The sequence below is a fragment of the Fringilla coelebs genome, assembly GCF_963513975.1.
Source record: "Fringilla coelebs genome assembly, chromosome: 4".
NCBI lineage: Eukaryota > Metazoa > Chordata > Aves > Passeriformes > Fringillidae > Fringilla > Fringilla coelebs.
This window is the reverse complement of record NC_140032.1, coordinates 2343755-2358541: the sequence shown is the minus strand read 5'-3', so window position 1 is coordinate 2358541 and position 14787 is coordinate 2343755. Positions and strand designations below refer to the sequence as shown.

The following is a 14787-nucleotide window of genomic DNA, read 5'->3' as shown; positions in this document are numbered from 1 at the left end:
ATAATGAGAACAAAAATTGTAACACTAACCTAAAATGCAGAGGATTCCATCAGGCTGAGATTTGCTGCTCTGTGTCAGAATAGTCTGAATATTTCGGAGGCGGCTGCAGCTGCAAAAAAAAAAAGAAAAGAGAATTTGTCCTCAAGGTCACTGCTGTGAAATGTCAAACTGGGAGGCTGAAGAGCTGACCCAGCTTTGTTTTCTTTTTGTTACAGAAAGTAAATAGACACACTTCAATTTGGGTTTTTTTTTTTCTTGAGATATGAACCTTAAATCAAGCCATTCCTGATTATTTTTGCCCACTAAAAGATGAAGTCCACAGCACTGAGAGAAGACAGGAATTTTAACTATTCCTTCAACCCATGAGCTCTGTTAATCTCCAACCTACAAAAACTGCTGCTCAGGTTTGCTCTCCCCTGGCCAGAAGAAATTCCCTTTTCTACCAGAGAAGTAAAAACAAATTAACATCAGAAGGGACCACGGGTGCACCAATATCCCAACAGGAGTTTGGGGAAACGTTTTGGCACCTCCAGCACCATCAGGAGAATCAATAAGGTTAGAAAAGACCTCCAAGATCATCAATTCAAACATCAAAGAGAAATTAAACAATGCCAAGTACTGCTGAGATTTTTTTACCATAAAAATAAATAGTTTATTATATAAATTTAAATTCAGCTGTCCAATATTTATCTTTAAACCAGGCAAAAATTCCATCTGCAACAGCCAGACAGATTTTTCTCTAATCAAAGTGAATAGTTCATTACATAAATTTGAATTCAGTTGCCCAATATGCATCTTTCAAACTTCAACAGCCACACAGAGAGCAACACAATTTGTGCTTCCAGGCACCATTCTGGGAGTTTGTTTAAATACAGATAAAAGACAAGAAATTTCACTGTTGATATTACTGAATGGGATTTCTTGTTTATAGACTTGTTTATAGAACTATGAGCTGTTCAGCTCCAGGAAACAAATGTCTCTCACAGAAACACTCAAACAGAGCTAAATTTATGAGCAGTTCAAACAAACAATAAAGTAAGGTCAAATATTTCTATTTTCAGCTTTACTTAGGCCAAGTAAAAAAGCAAATAGGTCTTTTCAGCAATACTACAATTATTATGCTCTACTTTCTCTGAAAGAAAGAATGTACATGAAAGGTTTCCATTATGGCAAATCTAAGTGAAATTCAAATATCAGTGATAAAGGACAGACAACACTTCATTGGAGATACTTCCAGGGGAAGCACAAAGTCACTGCAGTCCCCAGCATTCATTTTATCCCTTTTTAAGTCAAATGTTTCAATTCTGAATCCCTGAATTGCTTTTTTTACCTGAAATATTTCAATTTATATTATATGGATGGAGGGAGGGAGGGAGGGATGGAGGGAGGGAGGGAGGGATGGAGGGATGGATGGATGGATGGATGGATGGATGGATGGATGGATGATGGATGGATGATGGATGGATGGATGGATGGATGGATGGATGGATGGATGGATGGATGGATGATGGATGGATGATGGATGGATGATGGATGGATGGAGGGATGGATGGATGGAGGGATGGAGGGATGATGGATGGATGGATGGATGGATGGATGGATGGATGGATGGATGGATGGATGGATGGATGAAGGGATGGACATTTTGATCCACTCTTAGATATGGAAACAGCAATTAAAGCCACTGATGAGAGCAAAGACTTCATCAGGCACAATCAGATGTTTGCCCACACGGGTGGTGCCAGGAAATCCACACTGAACTTTATGCTGCACATTTAAACAACTCCTAATTATTCGTTCTTTCAGACCTCACCTAAACCCGAACCTCACAGCAACACAAAATTAAGGTTTTGTATCTTATTCTGGAAAATTTCCATCCCATCATTAAAGAGGAGCCCAGAGCAGCTGGCTGACAGATGATTCACTCCAAGCTATTCAAAGCTCATCTTTGTATACTTCCCATATCACGAGATAGAGAGCAGAAAAAAAATCCCCAGACTCTTCACTGTGGGCACAAATTGGACTTATTTCATTTGTTGGTATGGAAACAGCAACACAAATTACACAAGCCCACAGTTATTTGAGGAGCAGCTGCAGGATTGCTGGAGCCTCTGTGAAAAAAGACCAAAAACATGAAAGCAACTTTTTGTACAAAGCTATCCATAAGTGAAATCCTTCTCAAAATGCTTCTTGACCTGCCTGCAAAGGAATTGTTCCCATGATTTCTGAGAGGATCTGAAGGGTAAATTGGAAGGACTGGGAGAAAAAGCATGTTCAAGGACTTTGCACTGGCACAGCAAGCAGCTCCCAGAGTGGTTTTAATCAAACATTTTCCATATCAGAGGATGCTCGTTCCTGCTCCTGCTCAAAGTGAGGAAAGAAACAGTCAACAGGAAAAATGCTGAGGGCACAAGAAGGAGATTTTCCTTCAGCTCCTCAAAAACAAGATGCAATAATTCTTTTGCTACTCAAGGTAAACTGTAAAGGCAAATTTAATTCTCCAGCCAAAAACAGGTGTTTAAGGATCTGTAACATTTTTAGAATTTCTTATGCATCATAAACAGAGCAGCAATACACATTTTGATATTTTGATTTTCCCACTATTTTTTCCCTACCTGTACTGATCACTTACAGAAAAATGCTTAGAACTGTATTTGACAAAGAACAATTATGGAAACTCATGGGGAAAGACTTCTTCCATTTTATCAAAAAACATTACCTATGAAACAAGGTTAGCTATTCCTAAGATATTTAAATTTTAATTTCAAAGGCTTCCACAAAAGAGTGACCCAATAAAACACATTTATTATTTAAAAGAAGAAGTGTTAATGAGCCTGTGCAAGAAGACCAGAGCAGAGAAAGCAAAATAAATGAGGTTTTTGTCTTCTTGAGCTCTGGGGAAGTATTTTCTGATTAGATCAAGTGCTGGGTACAAAAAGGGAAGAACAACTGGGGGAGGAGAAACCTCACAGGTTGGGCATTTCCTTCCTTATTTTAAGTTTTCAGGTTAGCAAGTTTACTCTCCTCAAATTACTTTCATTATTTTTCAAATAAATTCTAACTTTGGTGCAGCCCTTAAAAATACCTAAAGATCTCAGATTAAGCTGCTAAAATATTTCTGCCAGGTAAATCTGGATGTCACTGCTGTGTGTCCTGACATAAAATGTGTAATTTGCACAGAGCAAATTATACATTCATTATTTCCCAGTAAGAAGCTATGTCCAATAAAGGTATTTATTTCATTCCTACTACTAAACAGACATTTAGCAGAATATTTTTCCTAGCCTTATTTAAGAAGTGAGAGAATGAGAGAATTCTTTGAAAAAGCTCCTTCACAGAAAAATTTTCAATGTCATTTCAAGTGTGGATAAATCATTATATTCAAAGGCTGACACTAAACACAGAAGACTTGTGTGCCTGAAGAAAGATGCCATTCAGAAATAGGGAAGAGAATAATTAAAATTCTTACAACATGCTTTTAAACAATACAGGCTAAACTGTGTATAAAGTCAGAGAGGGGAAAATAAAGGCATTTTCTTGGATTTCACATTAAACAGTCATCTCCCAAAAACAAAAAGACTGTCCTGGGAACAAAAATCCATGACTTTTCCCATCTCTAAAACAAGCACTCCTTTTCATTTTGCTCCAGCAGCACAAATTCAAACAGAAACAACCTCCACACCAACCTGTGGGCCTTGGGATGCTTCCCTGGAAGTTGTGTCTCTGGGTCCCCCATCTACATAACCACAGCTAAACCTACAGTAACCTGCTGCTGAAACAAAAAAAAAAAAAAAAATAGGTGTGTTTGGAAATGTGGTCCTAAGGAAGCTCCAAAATCCTGAATTCCAACAAGATTTGGACAAGACAAGAGCTGGAAGTTATTTATGCACCTATGAGGAGCAGGTAAGAAGTTGAAATAGGTGAAGTGGGAATTTTTGCAGCACTTTTGAGCTGGGATTTCTCCGGGGGTTTAAGGAAGGATAAAATCTCCTGGTGCTGCAAGGGACAGCCTCACCCTTGTCACCCCCTTTCTGTCTGCACTAACGATCTGGAAGCCATGTGTCAGGTCAGATCAGCTTATGGATCCAAACAACCTCCAGCCCAGGAATTAAAAAGAAAATAATGCTTTCAAACAGCAGCAAGCTGACCTGACTGCTGATGAAAGCAGGTCAAAAGGCAAAGCCACGTTTTGGGGTGACATCTGGCAATAAAGTGTGCTTGGGCCAATTAAGGAACCGTACCTTGAGGTACTTGATATTCCACTAATCTTGGACTAGATCCAGAAAAAAAAAAGGGGGAGATAATTGACAATCATTAACTTCTAAGAATTAGCGCTCATCTGTTCACGTCTTCACACTAATTATGCAAAGTACTTCGCTTTACAACAGCCAGCCTGTCACAGCTTGGTAACAGACACGGCGCTGCAAGGCACGTCTGTTGGCAAATAAAGAGAATATTAACAACTGTGCCTTTCTCAATCACAAAGAACAAATCCATTTCCTCAAGAAAGCCACATGGTGCTTGAATTTCCATCTTGTTTCTTCTCCCACAATGCTTTTTCCCCTGGCTGCTGGCTGGATTTAACCTGAGTGCAAGCTGCCTTTTCTTGACGTGGTAATCCAGAACTGAGGCAGCGCCGACATCAGCATTGATCCCTGCTGGAATCCTGGATGCTGAGAATTTGAAATTTCTGTGCTGAAAGGCACAGACCCACAAGAAAATATTCTATTTGATCTAATACCATGGAGAACGCTTCAAAAATTGACTGATAGCACTGGGATTATAGGTGTGTAGTTTGATTAGAAGTGTGCAATATAGAATATAGAATACATAATACAGAATACAGAATATAGATTATAGAATACAAAATATAGAATGCAAAATAACAGGCTGGAAAACTTAGAGTTTAATGTTTTAGAATCCAGTAATATATATATGAAACAAGATGGAGGTTTTAGGGTGGTGGCTGGTTGTTCTTCCTCACCTTCTTCTTCGTGGGTTTGGGTGGTATTTTGTAACTGGACAGAAAAATCCACATTGTGGACTTTGAGTGATTAGTTATTGGGTTAAAAATGAAAATAATTTAGGTGTCATTTCTTAATTGGGTAGTTTAGGCTTAAAAGACTTCGTAACAAAAGAAAGTTAACCATTTTATGCCTTGTTCGTAGAATGCTGTAGAACTCATGACTTGCAATATAAGTAAGAAATAACAAATCTAAGCCTGAACACAAAATACCATCTGAAATGCCTTCAATCCCCACCCTGACAGAGGCAGGAAAAGAAGCTGAGAATCCCCAGATTGGGATTCCTGGTGGATTCCCAATTCCCAGAGGATTCCCACAGCCTGGCAGGGCTGGATTCCCAATTCCCAGTGCATTCCCACAGCCTGGCAGGGGTGGATTCCCAATTCCCAATGGATTCCCACAGCCTGGCAGGGGTGGATTCCCAATTCCCAGTGCATTCCCACAGCCTGGCAGGGCTGGATTCCCAATTCCCAGTGCATTCCCACAGCCTGGCAGGGCTGGATTCCCAATTCCCAGTGCATTCCCACAGCCTGGCAGGGCTGGATTCCCAATTCCCAGTGCATTCCCACAGCCTGGCAGGGCTGGATTCCCAATTCCCAGAGGATTCCCACAGCCTGGCAGGGGTGGATTCCCAATTCCCAGAGGATTCCCACAGCCTGGCAGGGGTGGATTCCCAATTCCCAGAGGATTCCCAGAGGCTGGCAGGGATGGATTCCCAATTCCCAGAGAATTCCCACAGCCTGGCAGGGGTGGATTCCCAATTCCCAGTGGATTCCCACAGCCTGGCAGGGCTGGATTCCCAATTCCCAGTGGATTCCCACAGCCTGGCAGGGCTGGATTCCAAATTCCCAGTGCATTCCCACAGCCTGGCAGGGATGGATTCCCAATTCCCAGTGCATTCCCACAGCCTGGCAGGTTGCAGCTGTGTCTCATTGTGCCCATTTCAGCTGACAAAGGCTGGCATTTCGCTGCTTTCCCTGTGTTTCACCTCCTCCTGGCAGATGTTTCACTCCTCCCCCACAAAGGCCTGGCAGCCCTAAAAACCCCCACGTGGCTGAGGCTGGATGGATGGCAGGGAAAAGAAAATCAGAGATAGATCCTACCAAACTCAATGGTTTTACCATTAACAGCCCAATTTACCATAAATAAATAAATTAAATAGAATTATAAATCACAGGTTTTGGGGGTTTTTTTCCCAAGTCTAACCTCTTGTTAACTCGCTGTTGTGAACATCTGTTTCCATTTTAGTCCCCGAAAAATCAGGTTTATATTTCTTTTGTTGACCTCATGATTTCTATCAGGAATGTTTGCTTCTATTAAGAATCCAGGATTTTCCTGGATTTCCCACAGTCTGACATTATCCCCACCTTAGTGGGTAAGAAAACAGACACCAGAAGTCAGATTGAGCTAAACACTCTCAGAATTTCATTGATTTCAAAATAACTCTTTCACTGCTTGGTATTCATAAAAGACAACATTCACCCACCTTAAATGAGAGTCAATTTTCCACCTATTTTGCAAATTTCTCTACAGTGAGCATGGGGATATTGACTATAAACAGGAGATCAAGTAATTTTTTAGGAACAGTGAAAAAAAAATGGACATAGATGAATAAATTTTAATTTTGTATGTATTTTCAGGACCAAATCTTAACCTGAAGTGGACAGGAATATTCAATTCTGTAATTCAGAGATGAATAAGCCTGAATCTCTCCTTACTAAACATCTGGGACTGCCTGATGCCATTCTGCACAATCACAAACTTTTTGAGGACATTTATAAATGATGGGTTGCCCATCAGTCAGACCCTCAGCCTTGATGTTCTCTCTCTTGAACAGGCTGAATTACAAAAACCATGTCTGTGTTTTCATTTTCTTATGTTGCAGCACATTATGGAGGACATCAACTATTCCCTTCTAAAAATATTATCCGCTGAGAAAATGACAATAATTGAAAAAGTGACAAAGAGCAGCAGCTCCAGGGTGATTATTCTGCCATCACTCACCCTGTGATTAAAGGATAGGCACACTTGGGCAGAAATCAAAGCTGATTTTCAGTGCCTCAAAACTGCATTCACCTTCAGGGCTCTTTCCTGGTCCAGAACCTCTGCAGCCACGTGGCCACAAAGCTCCAGATCAGATGCTGAGATGATCACAAAGGGAGAATTCCAGCTTTAAGGTCCACACCATAGCTCTGTTCCTCTCCCTGGCAAATTTCCCTTCTTCCTCTTCTCTATTCCCATCAATCAAATGGCTGCACACCCCTCAACTCTCACTGCAGCAGACCCTAAGCATTCTTATTTCCCTAAGGGGGCACAAAATCATCCATATTCAAGGAATGGGGGTTGTTTCTCTTTTTTTCTTCCTGTACTTCAAGTTAAATCAGCTCTCTCTTTGCATTGCTAAAATACAGCACGTTCCTTTAAAAAAAAAAAATAATTAATTCCAGTGCAACTGTGCTCTTACAAAATCCTGAACCTCAGCATCATTACATAAGGAACATAAAGGCACAGAAAAATTTGTTAATCTTTCATCACAGACAAGTCCCCTGGTTGGGAAAGCACAACAACTCTTTGGTCCCATGTTCCCAAATACCCCATTCATGGAAAAAAAAAAAAAGCCACATATTTAACCACGATGTGATTAACAACAGAACGGTTTAGAGCAGGAGAATGTTAAGCACAAAGGAAGAGGCAACAGAAAAATTAACCCAAGGACTCATTTTGCATTTCCCCACATGGACACATGGTGAGAACTCATCTGTATTATGTTACCAGCACGGATAATGAATAATGAGGATGTGCTTACTCTGTTTTACATAAAGGTAATTCAGATTGGGTGGGTGCAGAGGCTCTGAAATAGAACAAATCTGCATTGACTTTCTGATGCAGATATTTAAAACAAGCACTTCTCAGGAATTTTGTTCAGAAATGCCTGCATTCACAAGGAAAACACTCATCCCCCACCAAACACAGGCACAGGAAAGATGACATCACCTCCCAAAAACACTTCCCCTTTTTTGGGCAGCACTCCTCTCTTACTTCAGGGATTTTTTCTTTCTATTTTCAAACCCATTCTTTACTTGTTACAATGCTGAGGGTCGCCAGCTCCCAAGGTGCCACATGGCAGACCAAAACTCTCAAGTATGTGGAAGAACTCCAGGAATTATCTCTGGCTCTTTCTCTAGTCTTTATATAGTCTGAAGAATTTTTCCATTCCTGTTTGGGAACTTGGGGGTAGGAAGGGGAGGGTAACAGATTGTTTTGTTTTAAGTTATTTTTATTAACTGCCTGCTATCTGCTGACTGCCTGGGAAATTTATTGCAAGCACTGGCCTCCATCTGGCCTGACAATAAAAAAAAATTTTAAAAAAGGACTGCACAAGAATAAATGTTAAGGAAGAAAAAAAATTAACAGATGACATGGCTCCTACAAATGCACCAAATTACAGTTGCTGGCTGCATCTCCCAGTGGAGCTCAAAAGCTTGCAGATGTTCAGAGAGTCTGAATGTTCTCATGACGACTCTAAAACAGGGTCTCAGATTACAAAAATCACTCAGGAAGAGGAAGGCTTGAGTGGAAACCATTTTCTCTTTCAGCATTTTTTTTTAACCATCTTGACATTTCATTACCCATCATGACTTTTTAGATACTTTACAGCTCTAAAGAAATACTAAGCTCTTTCTAAATAATTAATATTCATTTATTCAGTGGAAAAATTATTTGAAAAGGTCACTTTTCCTTCTGCCTTATTTTCAATTCAGAGAGGGAGAGAGGGAACATAACCAGCCGTGTTCACATGTTTCAAGCAAGCAGAACAACCTCCATTTCTCTCTCTCTCACTGCAGAATTCCTCCTTTCACTGGCAAATCATCCAAAAAGTGAAAATGCTTTTGTTCCCTTGTACTTAAGATAAAAAGCTGTTTGTTTTTGGTGTTTGTTTGTTTTTTAATTGAAAATCTCCAGCAAGCACAGAGCCAGGTAGCTTGGCCAAGTGTTTGTCTGCAATTCACGTGCAAGGTCTCCCTTCCCTGATTATCTGGCTTCCCACTGCTGAATACTTCCATGTATTGTGCTGGAACTATTGAAAGCATCAAGCACTTCAGTTCCTGGGTTGTCCTTTGTGGTACCATAAAACAGAATCATGGAATCAATTGGGCTGGAAAAGCTCTCCAAGATCATCGAGTCCAACTGCTACCCCAGCACTGCCAAAGCCACCATTCAATCTCATCACTAAGCACCACAAAAATGGTTTTTAACTGCCTTTTAAATACCTGGAGACTCTACCACTGCCCTGGGCAGCATGTTCCAGTGCTGGACAATCCTCCCAGCAGGGAAATATTTCTTAATATCCAACCTGAACCTCTCCTGGTGCACCTTGAGGCCGTTTCCTCTATTCAAAGCATTCAGATAATGGGTTGCAGCATCATACACATGGGTGCACCTTAAGTCTCCAAAAGGAAACAGAGCCCTGGCAACCTAAGGATACCTGAGCTGACACCTGAGCTCCCACAGAGCCAATGCCACCATCTCACATGTCCCCACACCCCAGCTCCTGTCAAGCCCTACCCAACATATTTTCAGAGCTCAGGAAATTTTATTACCTTTGTATCCACAAACCCTCCACACAAATACAACCTCTTGTTTCTCTCCATAATCCCTCAGCCCCTCCCAACCCTCAGCTAACCCTACCCTAAAATTCACTTTTCCTGCCTTTCACAAGCCTTTTTTTTTTTTCTCTTTTATTGCCAACATAGCCCACGCTGACCTCTCCCAAGTCAGTGCCAGGTTTATCCCCTACAGAAACACAACCCCAGAGCCTCTCTGTGCACACCAGCCCCGCTCCAAGCCCCCCGGGATGTCCTGCTGCTCCTCACCCACACTCCCTCCTCCAGCAGGATTCGCCTTTGACAATCCCTCCATCCACAAGGTCACATCAGGCCCCTGTCTGCCGGCCTGCGCCTCCCTCCCGGCAGCCACCTGCCCAATCTACCTGTCCCCAGCATGGCCAATCCTCTCCTTCTCGTTCCCAGCCCCTCACATGCAGCTCCAGCGCCCCCAAATCCCTTTAAGGATCCCAAATCTGACAGCTCAGTGCCAAGGCACGCCGGAAAACCTCTCCTGAACGCCCCATCCCTTCTGTCCCACCCCCATCCTTCCCACGCCAACACCTTCAATAGGTGTTAAACCCTACTGTACCCTAAATCAGCCCCTCAGCTCTGCGAACACCCCAAATTCTCCCAGATCGAACCCCTCAAGACCCCATCCTAAGGCTTAAAATCCCTGCCCAGCCCCTCTATTCCAGCGCCTCCGAAGCGCTGCGCCCCCCATCCCTCGCACCCCAACGCCCCCAAACTGGCGTTCAACGCTATTTCCTGCACAGCAGCTCCACGGCTGGGAAAAGCTCAGCTGCTCGCACACCAAATTCCTCCTCAATTCATCAAAACCCTCACATCCCCCCTTCAGCGCCCCTCCAACAGACCCCCCCACCCTGCACACCCCTTCCCCACCGCACAGCCCTTTGAGCGCAGCCCTGCCGCTGGCTGTCACCCCTCTCCTCGCCTTCCCCGCTGTCCCCTGAGGTACCTGACGAAGGGCCCCGGGGCTCGGGGCCGGGGCCGGTGCCGAGGGGGCGGCGGGAGGAGCGCGGAGCGGCCGCACAGCGCCATGGCGACCGCGATGCGCCCGAGCGACGGGGCGGCTCCGCCACTGCGGCCCTGCGCCCCGCCCCGCCCGGCGCGCACCACTCGGCCCGGGGGGGGAAGGATATGGCGCACCCGCTCCGCTCCCGCCGCTCCCAGCTTTTCTGTCCGCTCAGGATTTATCCCGAGTTTTATCTCCTCTTTCAGGAAGAGAGGTCAGAAATTCTTGGATACCGGTCCTGTCTGGGAGTAAACATAGAGGAGATGAGGTTGCTCACCCCTTCGGCAGGAATGGGCTCGTCCAAGTCCAGCCCCCTGCTCACACACCCCTCACGCCCCCCCCGCTCGCTCTTGGGCGCGTCCAGCCCCCACCGCTGCTGATGTCTCCCCCCACGATGGGGCGTGGGCTCGTCCGATGTCAGGGAGTCCCGGGGAAGGGGCGGGAGGGAGGGGGACAAGGGAGCCCTGAGACCCCGGGGAGGGGGACAAGGGACCCCTGAGACACCGGGGAGGGGGACAAGGGACGCCTGAGACCCCCTGAGACACCGGGGAGGGGGACAAGGGACCCCCTGAGACCCCCTGAGACACCCTGAGACCCCGGGGAGAGGGACAAGGGACCCCCTGAGACCCCCTGGGGCACCGGGGAGGGGGACAAGGGACCCCCTGAGACCCCCTGAGACACCGGGGAGGGGGACAAGGGACCCCTGAGACCCCCTGAGACACCAAGGAGGGGGACAAGGGACCCCTGAGACCCCCTGAGACACCAGGGAGGGGGACAAGGGACCCCTGAGACCCTCTGAGACACCAGGGAGGGGGACAAGGGACCCCTGAGACCCCCTGAGACACCAAGGAGGGGGACAAGGGACCGCTGAGACCCCGGGGAGGGGGACAAGGGACCCCTGAGACCCCGGGGAGGGGGACAGGGGACCCCTGAGACCCCCTGAGACACCACGGAGGGGGACAAGGGACCCCTGAGACCCCCTGAGACACCGGAGAGGGGGACAAGGGGCCCCTGAGACCCCGGGGAGGGGTGACACGGAGACCCCCAAGAAGGGGTGACACAAAAGCCTCTGGGGAGGGGTGACACCGAGCCCTGAGGAGCAGGGGGACACGGAGACCCTCGACATCCCACCGAGCCCCGAGGGATGGTGTGTCCTGGAGCTCCACAGAGTGATGTCCCCTAGTGTCCCCAAAGTGTTGTCCCCAAAAACCCCCTACAGCGCACAGACATGCCCTGGCTCCTTGTGTCACCCCAGCATTGCCCTCCCCATGGGACCCCATGGGCGTCACCAGCACCCCACATGATCCAAAAAATAACCCCCCTTTCCAACCAGCACCCCTCTGTGCTTGGCTATGTCCTTATAACCTGCACAACCATCCTTGCAGACACTCTTTATTCTCTTTACACCAGAAATTAAAGGAGTGTTACCTCCTCTGCCTGATCCTGCTCTGCCCAGAGATCCCAGCCCTGTCTGGCCTCTGACACCCTTTCCCCAACCTTCCCTTCTCCTATTTCACTGATGTGTCACCATTGCCAAACCAGCACCCCCAGCTTGCAGGGAGCAGGAGCAGGGATTTTGGGTCCTGCACAGAAAACCTGCAGGGAGCTATAAAGGACTGAGGGAAGGATCTGGAGCCGGGCTTTGAGGGGCACAAGGCTGAAAACCCCTTAATCACACATCCCTCAGCTGAGGGAACACATCCTGCTCCTCCTGCAAGCTCCTGCCTCACCACCCACCCCTAGGGAAGGACTAGAGCTTGAGTGAGCATCAAGGAAAGCTGAATTTGCTGTGGAGGCTCTCATTCCCCCCCAGAACGTTAATCCCCATCCCCCAGTGCTAATCTGTGACCAGCTCCCTGCACCATTAATCCCCCCAGCTCCTCATCCCTGGTGGAGAGTGGGATAAGACCCCTTGTCTGCATCTTATTTTAATTACACCAGTATCTGCCAGCAGCAGCGTAAAGCCCCAAATCTGCAGCTTTGGGGTGTGATGGAGACATGGGGCTGCCTGGAGCAAGCTCCTTTTCCCTTCCCAAAGGACTCCAATCCAGTGGGGAACACTCAGGGGCTCTCACTCCCACCTCGCTTTTAACCTGGTGCAGGTGAGAACCCGTTCCAAAGTGTTGTTTTCTTTTTTCCCCCAAAACCAAATCGGACTTTGCTCAGTGCCACAGAGCAAAGACAAGATAAATAAATATTCTGGGCCATGGCCCAGCTGCCCTGCAGCCACTGGGAAGCATTTTAGCTGCCCTTGATAAAATTCTGATGGTTCCATGTACGGACAAGTCCCCACGGCACAGGTTGTGCTGACAAGGAGCTGGCACCATCCCAATCCCAAATTCTTCCTGGTTTTTGAGCCCCTGGACACGCTTTGAGCTTGCTAAGGCAGCATCAGCAACAGGAGCTGAAGGCCTGGAAGGAAAGTGGAGAGGATTGCTGAAAACCCTTGGCTTGCCTCTAGAAGGATCCTGAAATGCATCCCTCCTGCTTCTCTTGTGTTTGCTGAGTGGGACAGTCTCCTGCAGAGCTCCTGCTGGTTGTCCCATGCCAGTCCAGCTTCCAGAAGATTTCCCATGCCCCCTCTACATCCAACACCCACATAAGGAAGGACACACGTCCTGACAGCACATCCTTTCCCTGCAACTTCTGAGTGCTGTGTTGGCTCCTTCCATCTCCTCTCTTCCATCTCCTCTTCATCTCCATGAGCCTGCCCAGGCACTCCAAAGCCCCAGGAACACAGCAAGACTGTGGTGGGAGAGGAGAGAGAAGAGAGATATTCCCAGGATGGGATTTAGGGAGGACACTTTGCCCCCAAAACTCTTTCAGCCAACAAGAGGAGATATTTCACACCACTGCTGTGGCCTGCAGCCTTGTATTTCCCTCGGGATGACAAATCAGGTCAACAACCTGGAAAACACCCAACAGAGAGGTCAGGCTTCCTGGAGAAGGAGTGAGGTGAGGTGGAAGAGGAAAGAACATGACATCAGCTATTGTTCCTGCTCTCCAGCTTCCACAGCTTCCCTATCCCACTATTGTTGCACGTTTTGAGGGCTGCAAAAGCTGAATGAAACCCACAACAATTCCCAAAGAGAGGAAGAGGGCAGGCAGAGTGGTTTGGAAAGAGGGGGAAAGTTGCTGCTGATGTTCTTTGCTTGGTGGATCCTCCTGACCTAGATGTTGTCCAAAAGCAAACAGCAGATGTGGGTTGAGCCTGCTCGTGTGACCTGGTGGGGCTGATCCTCGCTGTGTTTTCAGCTTGGGTACCTCAGCTTTGGCATCTCCCCATGGAGACAGCTGCCTTCACACCCTCTTCCCTGGATACCTGTTTATTTTTAGCAAATCCCTGCTGGAGAAAACAATGTAGTACACACAGAGAGGCCAAAATTAGCTGTTCGCCCTGAGATGTGCACCTGGAGAGGTTCTTTATTCCCCCATCCATGAGGAATGCCTAAACTTCCCACCCTGGGCTGATGGTTGCTCAGTGAGGCTGGAGGCTGAATTTTATTTATTTAAAGATTTATGGGTACATCCCATTCTATTGGGACCTGCACAGCCCTTCCCCATGGAAAATGTTGGCTGCTGGGAATGTGGGCTGTGGGATGGCTTTGACGTCCTGGTGCACACTAAGGAACCATCCATGAGCCATCCTGCAGGATGGTGGAACCCCAGGAAGACCTGCCTCCATCCCTGATGGGCAAAGGCAACCCCAGAAATAACCACAGAGTCAGCAGCTCCAAAAAATCCAAACAGAAAAGCTTTATGACTCACAAATCCCACTTTCAGCATCCTAGGAGCCAAGGATCCATCCTTTAGGGCTTTCAATTTGCTTTTTCCTTATCCCTCTGTAGCATCAAGGAGCTATTTTCCTACTGCAACGGCACTTTTAAGGAAATAATTCTGATTTCTTGGAGAAAAAGCATGAATTGTGCTCTGCTTGCATGGTAAACAAACAAGGTAGTCCCTTGCTGTGCTTCATTAGAACTGTTTTTCTTCCTTTTTGCTCAGATTTATGAGATCCTGTTGTATTTATGGGATCCCATGAATGTTTCAGAGGAGTCCACCCTCCAGGCAATGGATGTTCACTCAGAGAATGGACTTGCTGCCTACAGAGCTCTCACTGAAA

At 46.4% G+C, this 14787-nt stretch overlaps 1 protein-coding gene across 1 annotated transcript in view; it reads right to left on the bottom strand.

Moving 5' to 3' along the window:
- Positions 1-10702, bottom strand: part of DNAAF9 (dynein axonemal assembly factor 9) — a 70451-nt gene extending 59749 nt beyond the window's left edge. Inside the window, exons 1-2 of the mRNA XM_084204927.1 lie at positions 10608-10702; positions 30-109 (exon numbers count right to left, since the gene is read on the bottom strand). Coding sequence (XP_084061053.1) covers positions 30-109; positions 10608-10690 — 163 coding nt within the window. The 5' untranslated portion in view covers positions 10691-10702. The remainder of the gene's footprint in view (positions 1-29; positions 110-10607) is intronic.
- Positions 10703-14787: the final 4085 nt, after the last annotated feature.